General features: G+C 30.0%; 1 protein-coding gene across 5 annotated transcripts in view; it reads left to right on the top strand.

The window, feature by feature from the left end:
* LOC129960763 (regulating synaptic membrane exocytosis protein 2-like) overlaps window positions 1-26,391 on the top strand; it is a 234,420-nt gene that overhangs the window by 164,030 nt on the left and 43,999 nt on the right. For 3 of the 5 annotated variants that reach the window (XM_056074376.1, XM_056074378.1, XM_056074379.1), the window contains 5 exons: window positions 7,229-7,302; window positions 9,835-10,054; window positions 10,602-10,725; window positions 10,807-10,886; window positions 24,737-24,849. In XM_056074376.1, coding sequence (XP_055930351.1) covers window positions 7,229-7,302; window positions 9,835-10,054; window positions 10,602-10,725; window positions 10,807-10,886; window positions 24,737-24,849 — 611 coding nt within the window. The remainder of the gene's footprint in view (window positions 1-7,228; window positions 7,303-9,834; window positions 10,055-10,601; window positions 10,726-10,806; window positions 10,887-24,736; window positions 24,850-26,391) is intronic. The other 2 variants (XM_056074377.1, XM_056074380.1) reach the window with 2 other exon arrangements.

Below are 26,391 nucleotides of genomic sequence, written 5' to 3' on the forward strand. Positions count from 1 at the left end.
TTCCAGATAATAATTCAGCCCTCAGACCATAGTTGTTAAATTTTGATTCTTCACTAATAAAGGCTAATTCCTGCAACGATGAAGGTTTATTTACGTGTTTCTTTATAAACGCGAGACTTTTTTTTTCTCTCTTATATGGACTAAAAAAAAACTTCTTACGCGCTACACGTCCACTTTAACCTATTTTTTTTAATGATGTTTCATACCTTGTCAGATGTCACATCAGTTTTGTAATTAGTCTGATACTTGGATTATCTTGAACTTTACACATGCTACTTCTTTTATGCAAATAATTTAGCTTCGGATCAATGACTTTTCTGAGAAGTGTGGAACTTAAAATATCTTTCTGTAATGTATCGTAAAGTTCGTGTTCACCAATTTATTTTTATATATAATCCATCCATCCGTAACTGAATATACATCTCTCGAATATCTTTAGTCTATTCCATTTCCATTTAGATCTATCCAATAAAAGCTAGAATTAAACAACTGTTGTTATGCCTTCGTGACACGTAAGTGCTCTCCATTTTTGAAACTTTACCTTGGAACAGTTGTAGAAAACTTTAGGATATATTTGCATTCTGCGTACGTAAACATTACTTGCATGTCTTTTCGCAATGTCTCCTAAATATTTCAATTAAAATACTTGCTGTGTTTTGTGAAAAATCATATTATAAATTCATTTTAAAAACTCACATCAAGCATATCTTGATAGTTACTGAGGATAAAAAGCAAAGATTTGAATTTATGCTTATTCATTCACAATTTTGGCTTCCGTCTGGAAACTCTATTTTACCCTTTGTATGTGAGGTACAAAGAAGCCTTTATGAAAAATGATATGAAAAGAATCGGCATAAAGAAGAAAACGAAATTTTATTCTCACTGAAAGAAGGAATTTTATTTTCACTGGAATTAGAAAAAGTTTTCATGGAATCTTGAGGTAATCGAAAAATGATAATTTTCTTATAAAATCGTCCCTTTGCACAGTTTACCATCTGTATACGCAATAAGTTTTAGGAATTTTAGCATCAGTTTTGACTGAAAAAAGATTTTAATTAGTAATTATTGCACTAAAATTGATTTTAAAAGTGGGTTTTATGGACTAAAATTGCCTTTTTTTTTTAAAAAAAATGTTTGATTTAAAGAAAGAAAAACTACCAAATTATTTTTGCTATCTTCCAAAACGATTTATCATGACAATATGCTTATGAGAAAGCTGCCACTGTTAAATATTTAAGACAACAGAATATAGAACAATAATAAATTTTAAAATAATAAACGTAGATTATTTTATGTTAATATACGATCACATAATTTTTATATTTAAGAAAAACAAAATTAAATAACATTTTAAAATAATATCATATGCCTCAGTGTAATTCCTTATAACTACGAACGTTACTTGAAGTTTTTAAGAAGGGGAATACCTTTTTTTAATAATGGTCCTGCAGTGGTTAAAAATATTCCATAACCTATGTATTAAATTAAAGTGGGCATTTTCTTATTATATATTTAAATATAATAAAGGGAATTTCCAAATCGCATTTAAATTAGTCTTTTCTCTTAAACAATGGTAGTGCGAAAGTTGAGCAACAAGACGATTCGTGAAAGGAGGAGCACAACTTCATCCAATCTAATTTGGCGATGACAATTTTAGAAACATAATAAAAGAAAATATATTATTTCAAAGATCATCCTAAAAAGTTTTAATTTCTCTTTTGATTCCAAATTTTTTGTTTAACATTAAAAAAGTTATAAAGGGATGCCTACTTGCCCGTTGCAGAAATTGAGTTGGGGCAACTAGAACTAAGGAACAGAAAGCTGCTATCACGGAATATCTAAGCTGGCATATTTCATATTTTGCAGTCTTCAAGTTACTATTGCTGAACTAATTTTGTACATCCATGGCAGTGGCAGGCCTAGCAAAACACCTGGGGTCGCCTTAAGAGGTCTAGATCCAAGGTGTAATAGAGGCGTATAGGCACTGTTATTGTCTTTCTGTCTAGACTGAAAAATGGAGCCCTATCCGAAATATTTCCGGTGAATTCCATACTGAATTGCTCCACTGATGTATTTAGAAAAAAAAAGTTAATGGGTTTGGGAAAAGACTAAAAAAAGTGAAAAAAGATCAGGCTAACTGATGAAAGCAAGGAAACAAATACAGAAAAGAAAGCATTCAAATTCTTTTAATCCGAGTGGAAAAGGGGTAAGAACTTCTTAATGAAAACGAGGTCGAAGATCTGCTGGTATTTTTCAAAACCAATTCCAATTTAGTCGGGCGTGTGGGGCCCAGCTTCGAGCTACTTTATGCGTAGATCAAAAACTGTTATGAAATTCAGCAGCTTTACTCCTTATGCTTCTAAGACTGCAATAATTTAGATGGAGATGAATTAGTAATAATTTTTATTTGCCTGTAATTCTAATATGCTATAGTTCGAATTGTGTTGTCATTTAGAATATTCCAACTGCGAAGAATTCATTTTCATCCTTTTGCAAAAGTTTTTGTTTGCTCAGTATAATAAATAATCTTTCTTACCAGAAAAATGGTTAATCCATTTATATCCTTATTTTTTTCTTCAATAAGAAATGAAATTTATCAAAGAACTGAAAGATAAATTTGGTAAAATTAAAATAAGCAAATCCCATTGCATTATTTTTTCTGTTATTAAAATATTTGTTTGAAAAAATTATATAGTTACGAATAACTATGTAGTTATAATATGTATGTATAAAACTATGTAGTTATTAATAAATGCTTTGTATATTCCATTCTTGTATTAAAAATGCACTAGTTAATTCACTTTTGTCTCTTGTTGTTGATTCCAGACAATATCTGGGCTCAGTCTTTAAAAACAATTGCAATAACATCAAACTGCTATGTATTGGTTTTATATAAAGATTTAAATAGTCTGAAAATTTTATTAAAATTGTGAACAATAGATGAAACGTTAATTGTAATTTTATTCTAGAAGTGACCAGAACGGAAAAATATTTTTCTAAATCATTCTATCTTCTAAGCAATTAAAGATTATACAAGTTCCTGATTTATCTTTATTATAAAGATTGTTACCTGTATTATCTCTGCACTGTATTGTTCACTCTTCGAACATCTTGTATTATGTTGTTTTATTATTTTTATCACAGAAATCAATTTAATATTTTTAAACTATAATAAGTTACTTTAAATGTTTTACAGTTTAATTTAGCGTAAAATATTCTTTAAAAATGTTTATTAATTAGTTTAATTTTTTAAGAAAGCTTGACTTGTACACTTCTAGCGGTTTCCAAAAATAGTGTGCTAATTTTAGACTTTTTAATAAATGCAGTGTTTACCGAGGTCATATTCTACTGTTTGATGTACAGTCTGATAGAAAAATGATGTGCACTGTTTGATGTACAGTCTGATAGAAAAGTGATGACGTAAATTTCAATTTCCGTTAGTTTGAAACATCGAAAACAATTCAGTCTACCATTGAGGAAGTTCCTCTCACTTGCAACTGCAATAAAAATATTCATCTTTTTTTTTTCTTCTCACCATAGAAATAACAATTCAATATTGCGAGATAATAAAACAGCAAAATAACTTTTTCTTTTCCCTATTTTCGAGAGCGAAAAGGGGTTACTTCCAATACCAGTTTAAATAGTAATGTCTATTGTTATAGTGCAGAATCAATTTGTGATAAAGTAGAATCAAAGGAAATTTAAGAGAGAGAAATTTATAATTTAGTTATTTTTATATCCTTCGTTAAATGTTACATAAAATAAAATCCCCGTAAAATGATACAATTGAATGCTTCACTTGCCAATTAACTCCATAAAACAGGAAATTGAGAAAAATGATAAAATAGTATATAGTGTTTTTTTAAAGTTCTTTTTAAATTATAAGTTCAAAAATACGATGTAATCTGTATTACTGCAGATACATCTTTTATCTAAAGACGTATAGAAATTATAAGATAGAATATCCGTGAAGTAATTGCTATTATTACTACAATTTTTGCACAATTAAGGGAGTTAATCGGTTTGGGAAATAAAAGAAAAATTAATTCAAATACAGTCTTCGAATAGTTAGAAAAACTTCATTATATATGTTTTATTAAAGGTTTTAGCAAAAATGAATAATAATTGTTCTGTTACTATTACATATATTACTAGTATTATTACCTTTTTAAATTGATTCATCATAAATATAAATGATATCTTCTTCGTCAACTCTGGTGATTCGCCTGAACGTTAACAGATGGCGCCATAAAAAACCAGAGTGTTGAACTTTTGTTTTTGTTTAGAGACTGGCATTTTTCTTAGGGGGTGCTTGGATGAAACGGGTCTTTCTGTACACGCGCTCAAAAATATGTAGTTTGAAAGCTGTATGCAAAAAATCTATTCGCTGTATTTAAGTCTATAATTCATTCTTATTCTGGATGCCCATGAATCCCTGCCAAATAAATATCGAGACTTGGATAAGGTGAGTCATTCCTTTATTTGTCTTCATATTCCTTTATTTGAATCTGACCAGAATTTATACATTCTTTTGATTCTAAGTCGTTTAAATCCTTAATTAAATCAACAAACTCTATTTGAACTCCCATCTTGTCGATTTGAACTTTAGTTTTATTATAATCATGCTTAATAGGTGGAATGAATTTCAACAAATCCATATCTTTCCTCCTTTCTTTTGACACATTTCTATCTGGTGGAGGCTAGTCTACATTTTTCAGACATAGTGATCTATCTGCTACACATTTTCTTATATTAATGGCATTAAATTCGGCATCACCGTTAAAGTTACTCTTGAACTGTATGAGGTGGGGCTTCGACTTTTCTAATTTTATCCAGTGCATTTTGAGCTAATTTACTGGTAACCCTTCAACTGTTGGCTTTCTGTTAATGATATGAAACGGTGCTTTCTTTTTTACAGGTTTTTATTATATTATACTAATCATCTGGCAAAAAAATGTTCTTATTCAGTTATGTTAATTATATTAATTATTCTTGTTAGTTATGCAGTGTTAAAATTTTTTTGCTTGAAATTCGATAATACCAAATTGTGAATCATTAGGCAAATAACTGGGTCCACTTATCAGAAATTTTATTTGAATTGACTCGGCTCGTATTTCTAACGGACACAACGAAATTAACGAATAACCTTTAGACGTCTCCGTAGAGGAGGGAAAGCATGCGACGGCTTAACTAAATTTTTATTATGATATACATTAGAGTATAGAGTTAATCAGATTGGCTTCTGAAATAAATTATTTATTACTCGATTGCTAAAAAGGATTTTTCATTTAGTGGTGTTAATGCTTATTATAACAGAAATTTGTTCTTAAAATGTACAGTATGGAGTAAATCAAGTGCTTTGATATGAAAATTTAATAAAATTCAGAAAGTGGAGTTAATCGATTTGGTAAGTGAAGCATTCAAATATTTCTTCCACGGAGAAATTATTCCCTCATTATGTTAATACATCTGCAAAAATTTTAGATATCTTTACACAGCCGGATATTTTAAATTTTCATTCTTTAAAATGCATTGAATAACATTTTCCAGTTCCATAAATAGCATATAATTTAATCTATAAATTAATAAGATTTTTTTTAATTTAAGCTCAACTCTATTGAAAACCAATTACGATAACTCGCGAAAGAATACAAAGAAGTACCTTCAAAAATGTATCAATTTATTTCGTAATTTATGTGACTTAAGTTTTCTGTATTTATGTGACTTAAGTTTTCTGTATTTATGTGACTTAAGTTTTAATTTTTGTGACTTAAGTTTTCTGTATCAACATAATCGAAAGAAATACGGTTCTTTAATTGTTTTTATTGGTGGTCAAAAACTACTGAACGTATGGAAAAGAATTTTTTCAGGTCTATTCTTTGTGGTTTCCAAATTCTTTGAAACCGATTGTCTTCTTCTGCCGATTTTAGAGACCTAAAACAACGAATAAACAAATCTAAATTTATATATAAATATGAGACAAAGGATTACTCGTTTCCTTAACGTTTCATCATATGAGTACAAAGAAGACGTACTGACACTGATTTTGTAAACGAACCTTTAACAGAATAAATACCTACTTATAGACCCATTCACGACTTCATCAGGATGGATTTTCTCCCTAGTAGATTGCATGTGAAATTCTGTTGAATAAGCTTATTAATTAACATTAATAAATGCAATAAGTATACAGTACACTCCCAAGTATCTTGCTTAATGTGGCGGAAGGGCAGGTCGGATAACAAAATAGCCGGATTGGCCGATGCTCTATGAATTAATTTCTTTGCCCACTAATATCCGAAGGCAAAGTTTTTATACCAAAACTCACAGTTATAATACGTATTTTCTTACTTTATTCTGAGTACTAAGACCTCCATTTATCTTAATGTGAATGTAGCCACGGCCAAGGGAATCATAGAAACAGTTGCCAGCAACGTGTAGAGTTAAAATAGAAGGCTCTACTGGTAGTTTATATTTGTTTATATACTGCACTGCACGTTTCAAGAGTTTATTAGAGAAAAAGTAAGTTAAACGGTTAAACTGTTTACATTTTAACATAAATTCTGTAATGCTCAACTTAAATGCAGGAAACATAAACAAAACATTAACGTAAATCCTAGGCCTTATTCTTAAGAAAATTGCCTCAAACTGATGTTATTTTTCACTGATAAATGATTACACATATATCAAAAGGTAGTCCTAAGATAAGAGTCAAAACTTACAGTTTTTAGGTTTTGAAAAAGTTCTTAATAGATGACTTAATAGACGCCTTGCCTTCCTCATTTAATTACGATAAAAGAAAATTAATCCGGATAGTACGGAAGGCGGATAGTCGTGAGCCGGATACTCGGAAGTGTACTATATAATAGTTTTCAAAACTTCGTTTAGATAATATTTATTAAATTTTATAGATACAGAATGCATAAAAAACTTCACTTAATACTAAATATAAAAGTTTCTACTTTTTAAGAAAGAAATTTATAGATTTTATTCATATAATTAATGATTATAAGTTGATTATTGTTTCTGTACTGAGAAATGAAGTTAAGACTTTTAATATTACTGATCTGGAAGATGTATTGCCTCTTCCGTTTCAGTAATTTTTCAAGTCAAATATTTATTGTCATGTCGTCTTATGTATCGAAGATGCATTTTATCGATGAACAGAAACATACACTTCTTTATTAATTTTACTGAGTGAGTAACGTCGGAATACATTTAATTTTAGGTGAATGTGAAGTCGTTGGAGCACAATGGAAAAAAGAAGATATATTAGATGCCAAAATTAAAAAGTTCCTCGCGGTATGCATAATATTTTCTTGTTTCTAAAATTTATTTCTAAAAGCATTTGCTTTGATTTAATTTTTTTTCGTTGCTAAAATTTATTTTAAAAATAAGATATATTTTGTAATCTAGAAATTAGATACCTGAAAATATCTGAATTTCTGGACCGAAAAAAGTATTGAGATAACAAAAGCAATTTATAAAAATAATAAATCTATCGATAACTATGTTTAGAAAGTAAGAGTTATATGTAAATTTTAAAATATAAAACTAATTACGAACTTGAAATATGAAAATACCTCCAAATAGAAATAATATTTGATTATTATTATTTTCCTCATAAATGGGTTTACTTTCGTATGTTTGTTTACGTATGAAAAAGACTATCTGAAACACTCGTTCATCTAAATTAAACTGTTGGGCCTTTACATTTGCATTTTAATAAATGGAAATAATTTTTTAAAATTAAATTCTATTAAGAATATATTATGGACCATGACATGTAGAAAATATGAATAATTTTTAATGATTGACTTTTAATTCACTTTCATGTTTGTAACGCATGTAAGAAAGTTTACTCTTTAACCCTTCTTTGCAAGATTTTTGCTTTTTTTTGTGTGTGTGAAATAAATTAGCGATGTAATTCATGATATAGATTAAAGGAAAAAGGTTTTAAAATTCCCAGTATAAATATATAATATAAAATAATTAAAAAACTATATGATTGAAATATCCATCTTGCATATTTACATGTTAAGCTTAGTACAAAAACTTAGTACTCCTCTCTTCTAAATTTCTCCACACATTATCGCTTTTATCAACAAAAAAATCGATGATTAGTTATAAAAGAAATATTCAAGAAATCGCACGTTTCTCCCAACCACAACAAACAGTGGAATGACAAGTTCAAACCCGCTATAAGGATAGTGATTTTTTTTTTTTTTTTTTTTTTTTTTTTTACAGCTACGTTCCTTATTACGCAATAGTCGTGAAAAAAATTGCCAGCAACAACCAATTTACAGTACACCTGTTTTGAGTATAATTTTTTGTTCTCTAAATGTTATGATGGAAATTTCCATCATCATGCAAAGAAGGGTTAAAATTTTAATAACTATCTATTGAAAATTTTTCTTTCTAAGAAATTTCGAAATAAATAAAGTAAAATTTTATGCGCTTCGAAATTTATCATTTCGAGGCTGCGTGAAAGGAAGAATATATATACATTATGATCAAGAAATAACAGGAGGTGTTCGGACTCCTGTAGCGTGTTATGTACTGGACGAAATATAACAAAATTTGGCCACCATACACATTAAAGTATGCGATTTCCATTTATCAATAAAAAAAGTTAGTACCAAAAAACACCGATAGAGGAAATTTTGGCGTGGGATCGAAAACTTTATTATGCAATTTGCTTATACAAGATATCGAGGAAAAAAGGAAGGGTTGTGGGAATTTAAGTCATTCTGAGTTGTCACTACGTGAAAGCGCCTTATTGGTCAAGCTGTTTTACCAGTTAGATGAAATCGTATCTTCGTAAATACCGGCGGTTCAAACAGTTACCTAGAGGACCGATGACCATAACTAACTTACGAAGAATGGTTGAAAGATTTGAAACAACAGGAATTCTTGGTGTGCCAAGAATTCAAGACCGAGGACGTAAAAGTATCAATCAGAAACAAGCTGAGGAAGTTGCAACAGCCGTTATGGATCAGGCGATAGCTAATAAGTCGGGTGCCACCAGTGCACTTTCAATATCACGACAAACAGATATCCCGTTCTCGGCGGTGCAGAAGATATTGGGTAAAACCATGAAATCCGTTAAATCCGTGTTATCCGTATAAGATAACACCCATTAAATGATGACACTAATCTGAATCTTGACAATTTCTGGTTTTGAGGCGGTTCTGGTTCACTTGAAAGGCGTTGTGTATCAAGGACATGTTCCTAACATTCCTACTTTAAAAGATCAAATAACGTTACATGTCAGACGAATAAATGCCGATATGCTGCGAGCCACCGTCGAAAGCCTCATGTACCGCATGCAATTATTGGAACATCAAGTTGGTGGTCAGCTTGAGATAAATTTGTAAGATGCTATAATAAACATTTTTCATTGGTATTTGGTGTATTGCTATTTACTGTTTCCATTGGCAGTTATGTATTCTTTTTCCACACATTATGCGCTCGCAGTGCCAGGATTACCCCTATCAGCGTTTTTTGGTACTATTTTTTTTTCTTGATAAATTGAAACCACATATTTTAATGTAGTATGGTAGTCAAATTTTGTTATATTTCGTCCAGTACATAACACGCTACAAGTCTCCAAACACCTCCTGTTATTTCTTGATCATCCTTTATATCCACAGAGATATTTTTCAAACGTAAAAAATGAGAATACTTATGATTTTTTTTCTAAAAATCTTTGCATCAAATAGTTAAAAATGTTCGTTTCCAACTGCCTTGATGAAGATAGGTCTGTGTATTTTTGTAGCACACTTGGCGTGTAGAAAAGCACTGATTCAATGTGTACCATTTATCTTCTTGTAGCAGCCTACTCATTGGCGACCTTCTAAGGATAATTATAGAATGATTGGGCACATGATGCTAAATAAGCCTTACAAAGACACGGTCGAAACTTCCTCAGGGGCAGCAATGCTAGGTTTAAGAATAACAGGTGGCAGGATACTTGAAACAGGCCAAAGGGGTGCAGTAGTAGAAAAAGTCGTCCGAGGAAGTATAGCTGATACTATAGGACAAGTAAGACCAGGTAAGGAAATACTTCGAAAAATTGATGTAACTCATCCAATCACTGTGACGTATTCCTTCGAAAACCTTGTTATTTTGTTCTTATAAGCAGAAGGGTACTTGCATAAAATTTCATAATGGATAATCCAGAAGAAAATTTTAAATTAAAGCAAATCATACAGGCAAATTCAAGGCCAAATAATCAGTAGAAATGCTTAATGAATGATTTAGAAAAGTTTTTTATTTCAGGTTAAGGATGTGACTAAAATGGAAGGGCGCCTATAATCTCAAAAAATAAACTGACACTTAGCGAGCGCAAAATACTGAAAAAAGTTCTCACTCTAGTTTTAATTATTATTATTTTTAGCTTTTTAAAAATACAGTTTGCCTTAAAAATTAGCGGAAATCAGATTTTATTAATTCATTCCTTGTAGAGCTTTCAAAAAGGCGGTCAAATCCCACGAAAATGTTTATTTTACCCAAAAGTAAATGGCTTCAAAATAACAAGGTTTTTTCGAGGTTTGCTATAATTATTTTCACTAGAGGTAAGCCTTCTGTAATTAATGCAGGTGATGAAGTTATGGAATGGAATGGAAGAAACCTGCAAAACAAATCGTATGAAGAAGTGTACAAAATTGTTTCTGAATCTTGGCAGGAACCTCAAATTCATCTGACCATTGGTCGTTCCATGCGGTGAGTTACAATAACTGAGGATCATGTTTTTGTGTTGTTTTCAAATAGCAAACATGTTCTGAAATTGCTTTTTTCTAAAAGGGACGTTCTCAGAGGTGACAGGGACCAGCCTATAAGACGTCATACACATATTGGGGCACCTGCAACAATGGCCAACAGAGGTACTACATTTAAGAAAAAAAATCTTCTAGTTTATTTTCAAAATAAACTGAAGTAAAATGATTGTTTATCTACGTACATGTTATCGAGTTCCGAAAATCGAACAACCACTGTGAAAGTTCCGTATTTGTATTTTGTATTACTCCGTATTGTAATCAGGCGATTTGCATGATTCAGATTAAATCTCTTAGATTTTTTCAACTTAATTGATTTTATGATTATTAGGATGGATTCTACTTTCCATTGATTTCCTGCTGTACTAGTTTTGAATGAAACTCTTAATATTTCACTATTTAAAGATGAGTGAATCGATTCATTTAATGGAATTTCAGCGCCAGATGGGAATGAACCCGAGAAAATATTCTATAATATTTATAATAATGAATCAAGATTGAAAAATGAGAATGAAAGAAAATATAAATATTTAGTGTTTATTGCAATTGTGCATAACAATATATTTGGATGAAAAAGTTAGAAAAGAGTTTTAACTTATAAAAGATAAATCGTCACATTAATTTACAAAATAATATTTAAAAAATTAGTTTAGAGGAACAGTTCTGCATTTAATTTTTAAAAAGTTACACTTTTTAGGCTTTTTACCAACCCTCTGGACATTGCTCAGTTAGAATTTTTTTTTTTCAATTTCTGCAATTACATTATTGTTAAAAACACTTCATATTTGTTCCTTTAAAATTGATTTAAAAAATTAAATATATTTTTGATGCGCTTATGCGAATCATAGCATAATTTTCTTGTATAATTTCGAAGTCAAATATATTAGACGACTTTATATAAATTCCTATTGAATACGGTAAAATTCAGAAAGATGCTGACATTGCAGCCTTTACAACTGCTGTCTGAGAGAAACTAACTGGTGAGAAATACACTGAAATGCCAGAAAAACTGTTACACCAATCTAATATCGTGTAGTCTCCGCGAGCCCATAGGAGTACCGCAACACGGCGTGACATAGATTCAACTAATTTGTGAAGATATTCTCTAGATAGTTCACATCATGATTCCTGCAGGGCAGTTCACAAAGCCATAGGAATGCAAGACGGTGGAGATCTCCTAAGGACAGCACGTTGCAAAACATCCCAGATATGCTCGATAATGGTCATATCAGGGGAATTAGGTGGCCAAGAGGGGGAATGAAATTTAGAAGAGTGCTCCTCAAGCCACTCGGTAGCTACTGTAAGCCTGAGGTATGGCACATTATCCTGTTGGAATTGTCTACGTTCGCCGGAATGTACACAGGACATGAATGGATGCAAGTGGTCAGAAAGGATGTTAACGTACCGCTGTCATGGTCGAGTCTAGAGGCATGGATGGTCTCATTTCATGCCAACTGCACACGCCCCATACCATCACAGAGCTTCCAACAGCTTGAAATGTTCCTTGTAGGCATGAGGGATCCGGCTGCAAAAGCCCATATCAATTAGAGTACGTTGCACAATGCTTACGCTGATACTTGTTGATGGGCCTGCATCCGCAAATTGCTGAAATCCGCAGCAATTTGAGGAAATGATGAACTTCTATCTCGTGTAACGATTATTTTCAGCCGTCGATGATCCCGCTCTATCAAGATCTTTTTCCGGCCGCACCACTGTCGGAGATTTCAAGTTTTACCTGAAACCTGATATTCACGGTGAATGGTCGTACGCGAAAATCCAAATTTCATCGCTAGTTCGGAAATGCTGTGCCCCAACTCTCATGCGCCGACGATTAGTAATAACGACGATAAAATAACTTAAATCCTGATAATCTGCTATTGGAATATCAAGAATCGATGTAATAGTCTTCACAAACACCTGCTGTCTTATATACGCACTGCCGACCGCATCTCGTAACGCTGATTGTTTGAACACCTCCATTATTTGCCTATGACCTGCTATACCAGTTATTCTGGCTCTTCAGTGTATTTCACAAAATGATATTTTTTAAACTTGGGTGTTCAAATAATTATATTGAATTGTATATAATTATTTGTAATTGGTTAAATATTCATGCATACTTTGATAAATTACGGACATAATTTAAATTGCGGTATATTAGGAATTACAAATTGTTTAAATATTATTACGTAAATCACACTATTTGCATGGACCTTAGAATTTATACAACTCTATATGCATAGTATAATTTAAAGTATCCACTTTCATGCATTGCTTACCGCGCAAATTTCAGTGAAGAAAACTCTAAAATATATTACAGTACACTCCGGAGTATCCGGCCTAATGTGACGGAAGGACTGGTCGGATAGACCGGAGCTCTATGAATTCATTTGTTTGCTCATTTAATACCAGAAGGCAAAGTTTTTATAACAAAACTCACTGTTATAATATTTTCTCACTTCTTGCTCAGTTCTATGCCCTCCATTTATCTTAAGCTACGTAGAATGTGAACATGGCCGCTGCCCGGTGAATCATTGAAGCAGTTGCTGGTAGCGTGTGGAGTTAAAACAGAAGGATCTGTACTGGTAGTTTATGTATGTTTATATATTGCATTGCCTTTTTCAAGAATTGGAGAAAAAGGAAGTTAAAGCATATAAAGTGTTCACATTTTAACATGAATTTTGTAATGCCTAACTTAAATGTACGAAAGATAAACAAAACATTAACGTAAATTGTATTAATTTCGTAATCTTTAATTATATTGTAAATATTATTAATTTGTAATCTTAAGAAAATTGGCTCAAACTGATTTTATTTTTCACTAATAAATGATAAAACATATATAAAAAGGTATTTCTAAGATAAGAGTCAAAACTTACAGTTTTTAGGCTTTGAAAAAGTCTTTAATATATGACTTAGTTGACGCCTTGCCTTCCTCATTTAAGAAAACTAGGCTGGGTAGTACGGAAGCCGGATAATCACGCACCGGATACACGGGAGTGTACTGTACTTATCATTTAGACGATTCGAAGGAACCTACATTGTTGTAACATATTAGGCCTGGTTTATTCATTTTTCAACATGATTGTATTTCTACCCACAATGCGAAATTGGATTGCTGACATGGTTGTTGAGGAATTGGACTCGCCTGCTCAAAATTCGTATCACAGATTTCGGAACAACCGTTTAATGAATTGAAACACTATAAATCTCAACACCACATATTAGACACAAAGTTTAACAGTTCTCTTTTTATAAGAATGATGGGCGATTTCTCCCTTGAAAAAATCCCAAAACATACAGACGGCCTTCCCCATGGAATAGCAACCGTCACTGAAGAAAAAGTGACCTCGTTTCGTTTTAGTTACCAACTGCTGGTTAAGCAAAATATAAAAATATCCGGGTCATTTAATTATGTAGTGTATATCAAGTAACATAAAGTTAAAATTCTAACATTTATGCAAATAAAGCGATTAACATAATAATATTTATTATTATTCATCATGCCTGATTTACTGCAATTTAAATTATATATGTTCGAACGAAGTAAAACCGAGTATCGTGTCTCTGGTGTCCTAAGCTATGTTCTTTTAACATGTAGATTCTGAATTATGCAGCACTAGTTAAGAAAGAGCAGTCATATTGCCCTTTCTATTGCTGTTAAATTCTGGATGTAAGTGGGTTTGATTTAAAATGTCGACTCTCCATTGCTCCTTTGCTTTCCAATTATCCATGTCTAATTATCATTAAATCTATAATAAGATGGACTAAATAGTTGTATATGTTTACTAGGTATATCCAAATAAATAATAAAGATCTAGTTCAACAGTTGAACGGTTGTGTCATTTTAATCATCTCTGTACTCGGGGTTAGACCGAATAAGCCAAGTGATGCAAGATCAGGTACTGCTCAGATTTTCCCCACGATTTAAGACTAAATTTAATTATTTTTTTTTAAGAATCCAATAGGCAATGAATTACCAGAGAAAGACATATCGACAGACATGATGCCTGAAAATCATGTAAAGGGCTGTAGGAAAATACCTAATATAATAATGAAATAATAAATAATTTGTTAATGAAATAAGAAATAATTAAATTTTATTTTGCTACAGGACTAATACTCCAAATACGAAATTTTTTTTCTAAATCTTGGGGTTTCTTGCCATATTTCACACATTCCAATATCTCAACTGTAATTTTATTAATTAAATTTTGAGAGACAAATGTCACGGACTCCCTTTTAAAATGTACTTGCAGTGAATTCATGAATGCTGGAAAATACCTCCACAAATTTAAAAAGAAAACGAGAATTAGCTTAAGAAATGAGAATTCCCCCCTCCCCATAATTTCTTGATAACTTCTGCACTCTAGTCAGCCTCTGCGAACATCGGAATATCAAATTACAAGAAGAATAGCTTTCATCTTTACTTCTGATTTATTCCCGCTGTTTTTTTTTCCTTGTAAAGATGTAAAAAAACAACACCTGCGAAATCCATCTTTTTTCCATCTGCGAAATCCATCAATTTTTCATTACTTACAAGAGACAGAATAACAACAGAATTGATGAATCATCACACAAGTCTTGCCTAAAAGGTAATAATCTCGAAAACCAAGAATATCTTGAATATTATGAATTACAATTTGTCTTCAAAATCCGAGTATCCCAGTATCTGATATTCTGATTTCCCGAGCCTGAAAAAAGTATGTCCAAGTGATGCCTGCATCATTTGAATCCGCTTAGGCACGTCACAATATTATTTTTATATATATTTCAAATCCAGAAACAAATTATCATAATATTTATTTTTAGAAAAATAATTAGAATTTTATGTTTTGACATTTTACATAAATTAGATTAAAAATAAATTTTTTAATTGGAAAATGTAAATTTATGGAATGAATGTATTGAAATACAAAAAAAAAAAAAAAAAAATCATTCTTTTAATATGCACGCGCTTGTTTTGCTTTTTTAAATGTGGGGGTTTATTTTTAGGAACTTTTTTTTTTAATTATTGTAGGATTGAATGCTCTGAAAAATAATTTTTTTTGTTCGATTTTAAGCACTGTCTTTTCTCATCGTAGTAAATACGAATTTTTAATCAATATTTTTATAATGAATCATTATTATAAAAATATTGATTGAATATTGACATATAATTATAATTAATCATTATAATTATAGGTCATTAAAGGAAGATTTAAGAATAATACAGTTTTTTGGGGGAAGTAGTTGGCAAAAGAAAAAAAAATTCGCATTTTGATTTAATATTTATTATACTGGAAATGAAATCTAAATAATATACCTATATTATTTACTCATTCAATTCATTCTTCAAAGTTCAGTTCGTCCTTTGATAAATTCTTTAACCGTGGATAACCTACTTTACTGTTTATATTCACTTTTTGCCACGAAACTGCAAACGGTAATATTTTACGATATTAAACTATAAAAAAAATGCATAATTTATTTATGGATTAAATGAAATTATTATGAATTAATGGATTTAATGAAATTATTATGAATTAATGGATTTAATGAAATTATTATGAATTAATGGATTTAATGAAATTATTATGAATTAATGGATTTAATAAAATTATTATGAATGAATTAAACTATAAAAAACAGATATTCTATTGTAATACACATTACATAAACAGTTGGCTTATGTTGAATTCATAGCATTTGACTCCAACAAAACAATTCTTCTTATTAGGCTTATATCACAAAAGTGTAGCTGCCTATATTTTTACTAGCTTGACTTTAACTAGACAAGATAAAAAAAAAGAGTAAAATAGAATAAATTAGAAAATCTTACTAATTTATTTCTGTAGAAAAAAAAAACGAATAGATAAATAAAATGCTTCTTTTCTTAAGTTTCAATAAAATTTGAAAAAACGTGCTCATGCATTCTCTCTATCGTCTTAACTCCCCAGCCCTGTACAAAACTGAACCTGCGATTTTTTCTAACAATTCAGCCGAGATGTGATTAAGGCAGTCGATGAAAGTAAAAAGCAGCTATCATTCATCGTGTTGATTTATTAGCCTAACGATCAAAAACAGTCAGCGAAATCCGATACTTGATATTTTTATCAGTATTTCTTCCAAATATTAGCACAAATTTGTGGCTGAATGAACAACAGTTGAATCATTCTTTCAACTAAACGTTGTTGACAGCCTTCATATTTATTTCTTACTTAATCGATCAAAAACAGTCAGCAAAATTTCTCAATTCATATGAAGAGCCTTACTGTTATCAGCCTGGTCAGAGAAAACGGTGTTCATTGTGCTAATCGTCGATCTCACACGATACGAACTTCTAGATGGGACCTTCTTGGCAGCTTTCAGTACCTGTTACTGTCTTCCGAATTAAAATATTAAAAACATATTAGACAAGGATTATTTTTATATTATAATGATGTATTTTCGAACTCAAAGAAAGGTGGATCCTATGTGAAAAGCATCTTGGTTGGACCCAAGAAAGCTGCAATAGAGCGGAGAAAAAAGAAATCTACTTTATAGTGAATTTTATAAATTATATTCTCGAATTGTTATATAATGTGAAAATGTCTGTTAATTTTCCATTAAAAGTCCATCTTTTCTTGTTCCCCATAAAGTTAACGTGCGCTATGAGACCTGAATTTCTCTCAAAAAATCACATTTATAAAGAAAGGTAGTGAAACTATGACTTTTCAAAAACAAGATATTGTTCTCAGTATAGATAGTTTAGCTCCGTCAGGCCTTCAGCTACCCAATCTTATCTCTTCCCCTTTTTAATTTATAAGTTTAATTGATTATGCTCATTTATTATATTATTTTACAATTTATTCTATTATTTGAAGATTCATATAACTTTTTATGAAAATTTCACTAGCCCTTTAGGGTCTTTTTTAAAAATCATCATATTTTCTTAAATGTAGATGCTTTTTTTTAATGAAAATATTATAGTATAGCTTACAGCAAACAAAAACATTGTTGAAAGTCATGAATTTGTATCAGATTTCAGGAAACAGGAAACAGGATATTTTGTTCCCGATTAATTTCCGTTTCATCACCCGGATCGCTTCACTGCAAAATTCGAATTCTGTCTTATTTTTTTACAGGAACAGAATTCAAATCCAACTTTTCCAGAGAAATTGAAAGAAGTGATGATGGAAATCCGAATGTCATCATATATTATACTTAATACTGGAAATACCTGTTTTAAACATGGGTTAGATCACGATAATTAAATATTTAATTCTGGAAATCCCTTTTACATAATAAAACGAGATTATTTTAAAGAATCACATGATTTCAGGGATTTTTGAGACATAATGGAAAAATATTTTTAACTCTTGTACAGGGTGATCTAATAATCATACAAACCCTTCAAAAATATTTTATTACAATAATGCCTTTATGAATAAAACTGCAAATATGCATTAAACTGAAAATATGATTATTCTGAGAAACAACCTCGTCACAGTTTGGGCTTAAAATGTGATATTTTTTCTCAAAAGTATTTTCACAAATTTAAGATGGCTTCCTGGAATGTTTATTTTTTTTTTTTCATCTCATTTTCAACGTTTTGTTTGCTTTCATTGACAGAGTGTTTACATAAATATGTGGCACAAACTACTTCTTAAACTGGAAATTTCGGATCTTGAACTATTAAATGATAGTTTAATTTATTGGCATTTTGTTCCGACTTTTTTTTTCTTCATCAAATACATATCCTGCATGTTTAAATCGAATTACTTCCACGAACACCTCTTTAAATTACATCTCTCGCTGGTCTGGTGTGGTGTGGAGAGGAGGGATGCCAGATCAGGTGTCGTCCTCGTCATTTCAAAATTACGAGGTCCGTCGCAAAATAGCCCTAGTGCTGCTTTAAAAATGGGACGTTGATATAACTAGACTAAACCTTAAATTACATCTCCGTAAAAACTCTCTCGCATAAAACCTGTTCTGCTTGGTATCTATATCTTGCCGATTCTTGCTTCAAATTTGAGTGATACATTAAATGTGACAATGTGGGGATATACTTCAATAAAGCATTTTGTTATTAACTCACATTTTGGAATTTTTGATATTATATGTTGCCCGGCATTTCAACTACCTTGAACCTCACCTAATATATAATCAATAATGTGTGATAACTCATAATTATCCCCCATACGTTTTAATTTAGATATATTGCCATCAACTTAATATTTACAATAGTTGAATTTTAATTTGGATGAGTTCTGAATGTTTTGCTTCCAGCTGCGTTTTGATTAGTGTTTGAATTAAAAGTTTTCACCAAAAATTCAATTGTTAGTGAAAATTTAAATACATTTCGTCGTCTTGGTTTCAAAATATCTGAAGTCCAAAGTTTTATAAAAAATGCTATTTGCTTTTTTTCTAGTAGAAAAAAAATCGACAAATACTGTTTTAATACCCTTATAAATCACTTCATCGAATTAGTGTTCTTAATGGACGTTTTAAAAACCTTTATCAGTGCTGTTAGTGGACATTTTAAAGAATTCTTGACATGTCATGAAAATTTTCCTTTTTATTTATTTATTTTTTTTTAATTACAGGGTTTTTAACCTGAGCGACGATTCTATTTCCTCTTAAAAGTTCCTCTAGTAAAAATTTTCACCAAAAAGCTTAAGTTTTGGTAAAAATTTAATTACATTTTCTGTTTCACCGGAACAAAGCTGCACTTAAGAAATTATGAATAATTAGTTTAATTTTACTTATTATGAAATAATTAAGATTATTAACTTTTAGGTTTTATTTCAGGTATCATTTATTGGTTTTTATTTCATTGAATAAGCAAATTACTTTACATGTTCAGAAAAAATCTTTTCACTTGTTCTCTTTATCCCTACAAGAAAATACTGGATACTTAATTATAGTTTCAAAAGAGAAGCTTTTGAAACCTTTCTTAGATGTATTATTATTTTATGATAGTATTAAACACATATTATGACATGTGTATTCATTTATAACTTTTTTTTTCGGGGGGGGGGACTGGAAAAAGTAATACCACTCTTCTTCGACTCTGAAATATATTTAAATTCAAAGTAATGTAATAAAAGCTCTTAAAGTTATTTTTATCTTAAGCATTTGAGAGTTGTGAATATGAAGTGAGAAGTATTGGTAAAAATGTCAATAATTCCTTAATAAGAAGGGGATTCACGAATGAGCTCAGTTTGGTGATTCATGACATACATTTGTAGATACAAGCTTTTTATCATGAGCATTAAAGAACGAAAGTTGCTTCACATGTTTTTAAATTTCTACTTCGAAATTTAAAAAAAAAAAATCACTTCCACGTATTGAAATAATCCTGTTTCTATATTGTGAAATAGAATGCAATTTACTTTTTATGTTTCCAGAGATATGTTAGTCTCGCGTTGGCGTATTGGAATTGCAGGGGAAATGATCCGAATGAAGCTGCTGGAGTATTTCTTAACTTAAGACGCCTACAAGCTTATTTTATATGGTTTAAACCCCAATTCATCTGAAACCCCAAATGATGAAGTATTTATCCTTCATTAAGATGGTATTGAAAAACGCCGCATTTTGAGGGAATTTTTATTTCAATAGATTTAGTCGACGATTTAGCTATAAATACTAATTACACTCTTCAGCAACCTAATGAACGCTTGTGTATAGCGGCATAGCAAGGACGTCGCATTTTCTTGCATATGCGCAGTAGGAGTTCCATAAATGCAGTAGGAGTAGGAGTCCCTCAGATTTTTTTAAGTATCTAAAAGTGTGACATGAAATTTTTCTTGTGGTATTTAATACCAAATATGGGTAAGTAGAAACTACTTAATTATTATAAATCTTCATTCTAACAGTTACAAAATTTACTGATTGTAATTAATTTTTGAAAAAGTATACAGAATGTTACAAGAAATTGTTTTTCCGAAATATTTATCTTGAATCTTTTTTCAAATGAAGGTTTAGTTACTGTAGTCTAGACAATTAATGTCAATATGACTTCTCCAACTATAGTGCGATTAAATTTTGTTTGATGCAATATCATTTTCACTGCATGATGAGCTAACATTTGCTACTTTTATTTGTCTTACTGATTAAGTTCCATTTTAAAGCTGTTAAAATACAGACTCTATTGTTTTGAATTATAAGTAGAAGACATTGATGGCATTCATCTACCTTCCACAGAGATACCTGATGAACATATTTGATCTATTACCCACGAATTTAATCTGAGTTCAAATGAATGATTGAACTAGGTTTCAAATTGTTTCCTTCAATCCTTGAGCATAGATTCTCCCATGGCGAATTTCAATGTAAAGTGCATATACAAGACAGTTAATTAATATGAACACATCTGCAACTTATAACACCTATTTTTGTGCAGTGTTTATTGCCAAAATACAAACTTATTGAATTTTTCGTTTGATATTTTCGGAAATTGATATAAACTTTTTTTTAGAATTTGATTTTTCTTAAAAAAACTACATAAGTTATGTGATTTATACAGATTAGATTCGTAAAATAGGAGAAAAATGGTGGGAAGGGGAGGTATTTTTGAAAATGACTGCTGAAAATTGGAATGTTTGATCATTTTTAAGGAAGTTTTCTTTTTTTCCCCCTTAGTTTCGGCATGTAAATTTCACCATAAATAATTCTTAATCTTTCAAAATTGATTGCGTTGGGTTGGACTTTTTCTATCCAAAAGCCTTTATTTTGATTATACTGATTCAGATTAAGTCTAGATATCAAAATAATAAGTAAGAAACAGAAATAAATACTAAGGTTTTGTAAAACATAGCGAAAGAATAATTAAGTAAGCATACATATGCTGACTTTCCATGATATTTTTTGAAACTTTTTCGTTAATGATTTTTTAATAAATCATGTGATTAATCAATATTTTTTCTCGTCATTTTTATTCGCAAATAGCGCATCTATCATTCAGGTTATGAATTCTTCAAGGGAAAATTAAACAATATTTTAGTTTCAAACTTCTCTACTGAATTCGATTAGATGAGAGTCTTTGGTCTAGTGTCTTCGATATTCTTCGTCATTTGAAAGTTTTCTGATTACATGATTTATGCTTTTCTCATTTCTTTTTCTTAAATCATAATAAGCCACAACAATAAAAAAAATGCACTTTGAGTTTTACACTCAAAAGAATATATTATTGCATCTAATGTCACAAAGTTTGTCAGCGAAAATGCGAAATTAGAAATATAACCAGAGATAAATTTGTTAACTGAAGCATGAAAATAAATTTATTAAAAACATTTTTTTTAAATACACTTTTGTTAGTCAATTAAAAAAAGACTTTTTAGTTTAAATTGCTTTCTACTTTTTATTCTTTAATTTATATTTCATTATTGTGAATATTACGGGATCTTATAATCATTTTTTTTCACAAATTTAATGCCAGATAATTCCATTTATATGGAATTAGATTTAGTTTAATTAATTGATTATTTGATGACAAACTAAGCATTAAGGAACTGCATTGCCAGCGAGAAAATGCAAGCATACAAAATTTGAAAATTCTTAAACATTACGAAGTGGTTAACCATAAAGGTATGGCACATAACAATACAAAATAAAAGAGTTTCTTAAAATTGGGACTTAAGATAAAAGCTTGCTATATTCTCTAGGATCTGCACTGTTTCTTTCCATAACAATATTATTTATTTTTTAAAAATTGTTTACCTACACTTTGACTGGATTATAATCTTTATATGCGAGATAAAAACGTGATTATCACTTTCACGATGAAGATGAAATCACAACCGTAAATCAAGAAAGTGTGTCCTCTTTGTTTGCATTTTCCGACATGATACAGAAATTTAACAACAAAATCCACATTAATATTATCAGGATTAAAATGGGAACTTCAAATCCTTTTTCATCAAGAAGGATATAGCAGTAATCCGTACATCTGAACCGAGTCCATGTTCATCTTTTTTATTAAGCTTACTCTTCAGATTAAACGAAACAAACAGATTTTTTTGATATAATTTATAGTTAAAAATAAAAAAAAACCTTTTTAATATCTGCTATAGAGGTGTAATTTAATTTCAATTGTTATTAATATTTACATTTCGTTTTCTAAAAGTACACAAGCCTTATTTTGCGACATTATGAAACGTAGTCAAATTCCCCCTCCCTTTCATGTCCAAAACCTTGATATATCTTTGAGAGTTCTTACCACTAAGGCATCATGCCTATGATTGTGGCATACTAATTTGGCATTACAATTTTTGAATGAATTGTTAAAATATGAAGATTACTTTCATCAACAGAAATTTTCGGAATAATGCTTCAACATTAATTGAACCTGATGGTTCAAGATCATTTCATATAAAGTGGTTTCTATTCACAACAAATTATATTTGACGAATTATCATTTCTCTCCACATCAAATATATAATGTTTGTTTTTCTTCTGTGCACTAATCTGCTTTCCCATGTTTCTGGCATTAGCAAATATTTAATTTAAAACGCCTGAAGTGCTTTATTCATTAAGCTTAGTAAGCAGAAAGTGCATTATCTTGCTGCTAATATAATATTCAAGAAAATATGCACCCACCATTTAACCCTTTCGGCCAGCTCAGGTGTCCTCCTCGTCACCTGACCGTGGTTCAAAATAACGAGGTTCGTCCCAAAATAGCCCCAGTGTTTCTTTAAAACGGGACGTTAATATAACTAAACTAAACTCGAATTCTTTCTTTGTCGTGAAGGAATCAGATTCCACGTAAAATTTTCCTATAATGTTATATTATCTTAAAGGTAAATTATGGAATAATGTAATTGCCTATATAAAGAAATCGCAATAAAAAAGACATTCTTTTCTTCGTATGATAATTATTTATCAATACACGTCCTATTAGTATCCATAAACACAGATTGATCTCTTAGTTAACGAGGATTGATCTCTCAGTCGGAGGGATCGTTAAAGATTTCAAATAATATATCAGTCGAGAGAAATTCAATTAATTATGTAAAGAATTGATTACTTTTTTTAAATAAAAGGACTTTCAACGGCAGAGTGTTTTTTTTTAGAAATCAGAGACTTTATTCTCAAGTAACCTTGATGAAAATTCACTATGATAAGTTAAAATACAGTTGAAAATATTTTATAATTTTTATACATAATAACATTAAATAATATTATAGTTTTCTAGTGTTTTTAATAAGCTCTATTTAAATCATAAATCGAATAAATAACCTAATACAAGAGCTGATAGAATCAAAGTTATTCAAATGATAGAAACATGTGATTCATGGCAATACAAAATTCATATGATACGACCTCTATTTATTAAATGAAAAGATTTTCATATTCATCCTGGTTTCCGGTGGAGTAAGATCATATTAGCAAAAAAAAAAAAAAAAAAAAAAAAAAAAAAAAAAAAAACGCTCGTCCAGGCAACTCAAGTTCTCTGAATCAAGAATACATGAAAATTGCTGAACAATAAAATTTGCAACATGCATTGTCAATTTTATAGAATGTGCTTGTTTAAATTCAATAGAATGTCCCAGTAGAAATTACATAAGACCTTGATAGTTTTTGAAAGAGCTTTCCACCCATTAATATTTTTTTATTTGATATATGTAAGAGCATAATCTAAATTAGTGAATTTTGTACATTTCTAGACTTTTCGGATTGATTGTAGATGCTTGAACATGATTTGTGTTTGTCTATTTAGCCTATAAAAAATTTTTTAATAATTTTTTGTGAAAATATTTTAAGAGTAAACCGGAACTGTTTACATTTTAATAAAAGAAAAGTAATTTCTGAAACCCTTTCTAGTACCATGCTTTAATGAAACCAAATATTAAGCAAACTAAATTACATTTCATGCAATGCATCTTTCATGCTCAGCTCTGTTTTTATTACTTACTTTTATTTCACTTGACTAGTCTGTATTTCACTTATTATTTTAATATTTTCAGATGTTAATAGATTCAATTTTCTTTTTCTAGAGTGGCTTGCTTCTCGAAAGCAGATGAGCCTTCAAGAAGACAGGCGACCTAGTGTTATGGTGACATCTCCGACATCTCCTGATCGCCATCCTTCCATAAGAGGAAGAATCCAGGTTTGTATTATTCAGAGGATTCAATGGATACTTATGGACTATGCAGATAAATTCTTTCCGGCTCAGATCAATAATTTTAGTGAAAATAAATGCTGCATTTTGAAAATATTAATTGATTCCGAATTAATTATTAATTAATTGCATTCTGGTTAATTCATTTAAATTATTTATTCATTATTCTTTTGTATCAGACCTTCTTCTGCCCAAATTAAATGGAGAAATGCATAGAAAATTAGACTATTTCGGTGATGGATAGCATAAGCTCGGAACGATTAAAAATTCATGAAAGTGTTTTTAGAATTAGCCAATGTCTCTATTTTAAAGAAAAGAAAAGATGTCGAAAGAATTCTTTTCGAATGCAAAAAACAGGAAATGAAAAATTTCCTCTGCGATGAACATTAATCATAAGAAAAACGGGATAGATCAGTTTTCTTTGTATTTGACATTTTTATAACTTTCAGTTTTTCATTATTTTCTTAACGAATTCTTGAAAATTTCAAGCTAAAGGCGGGATTGTTTTTAGACAAAACTAAAATTCTTAGTGAGTGGATTAATATTAAGTGAATACATTTTTGAAATGAAGTTAAATAATAATTTTCAACAACACTCTTTCATTCTCCGGAGTTTTTTTTTTTTTTTTAACATAAGAATCTCTCTTTTTTTAAAAAGTAAAAAAAAAAAAAAAAAAAAAAAAAGGTATAAAAACTGCTATGTCCAAGAAGAAATCGGATTTTGGAATATATAAATAATTACTAGCAGTAAATACCCGGACCTTTTCGAGGGTGTTTTTTTTAATTTTTCGAATTTTATTAATTACTCAAGGACTGGTAATCAACCATTAAAATTAATATTTTTGGTATTACTAGAAAAGAATAGTCTCTAAACGTTTATGGAATTGTAATTTTTGTGGGATCTTTTCTGTGTTCAAATTCTCAGTGATTAAGACACCGCAACACCCAATTTGGGTATACAAATTCAAATTCTCTAGAAAAAATTAGGCCGAATGTATACAAAACTTTTGAATTTTAAGGAACAAATATTGAATTATAAGTAATTTTAATTCAGGCTATCCAATATTAAATGAAACTTGTCTTTTTCCGACACATCTCTAGATTTTATAGATCGATTGAAATGATTCTTGCTTTCCATCAAACATTAATTTAACACAAATAAAAACTGAAAATTGTGTTATAAAGTAGAATTTCATAAATTTGTTAATTATTAAACTCATATTTATAAAATTATTTCATAGAAATATTATTTATAAATAAATATTTTAAGTAATATTTTGACACCTATCGGAAAAACAAAACTTAAATCACTACACCAAATTTTGGATCATTTTCGTTCAGTAATTCCGAAGATCTACAGCAAAATTCTAAAGCGTGCCGAATGCGATGGTTTTTACTCTTTACGTTTACTGTTTCTTTGTTTTCGCTTAATCATTGGCTACTTCACATTAAATCTAGGTATTAATAATGCTAATTAGTGTATTCTTTTCAAAATAATATTAATGGAAAAAGCAGAGAAGTAAACAATTGA

This window comes from Argiope bruennichi, chromosome X2, assembly GCF_947563725.1.
Source record: "Argiope bruennichi chromosome X2, qqArgBrue1.1, whole genome shotgun sequence".
In the NCBI taxonomy this organism is placed as follows: domain Eukaryota; kingdom Metazoa; phylum Arthropoda; class Arachnida; order Araneae; family Araneidae; genus Argiope; species Argiope bruennichi.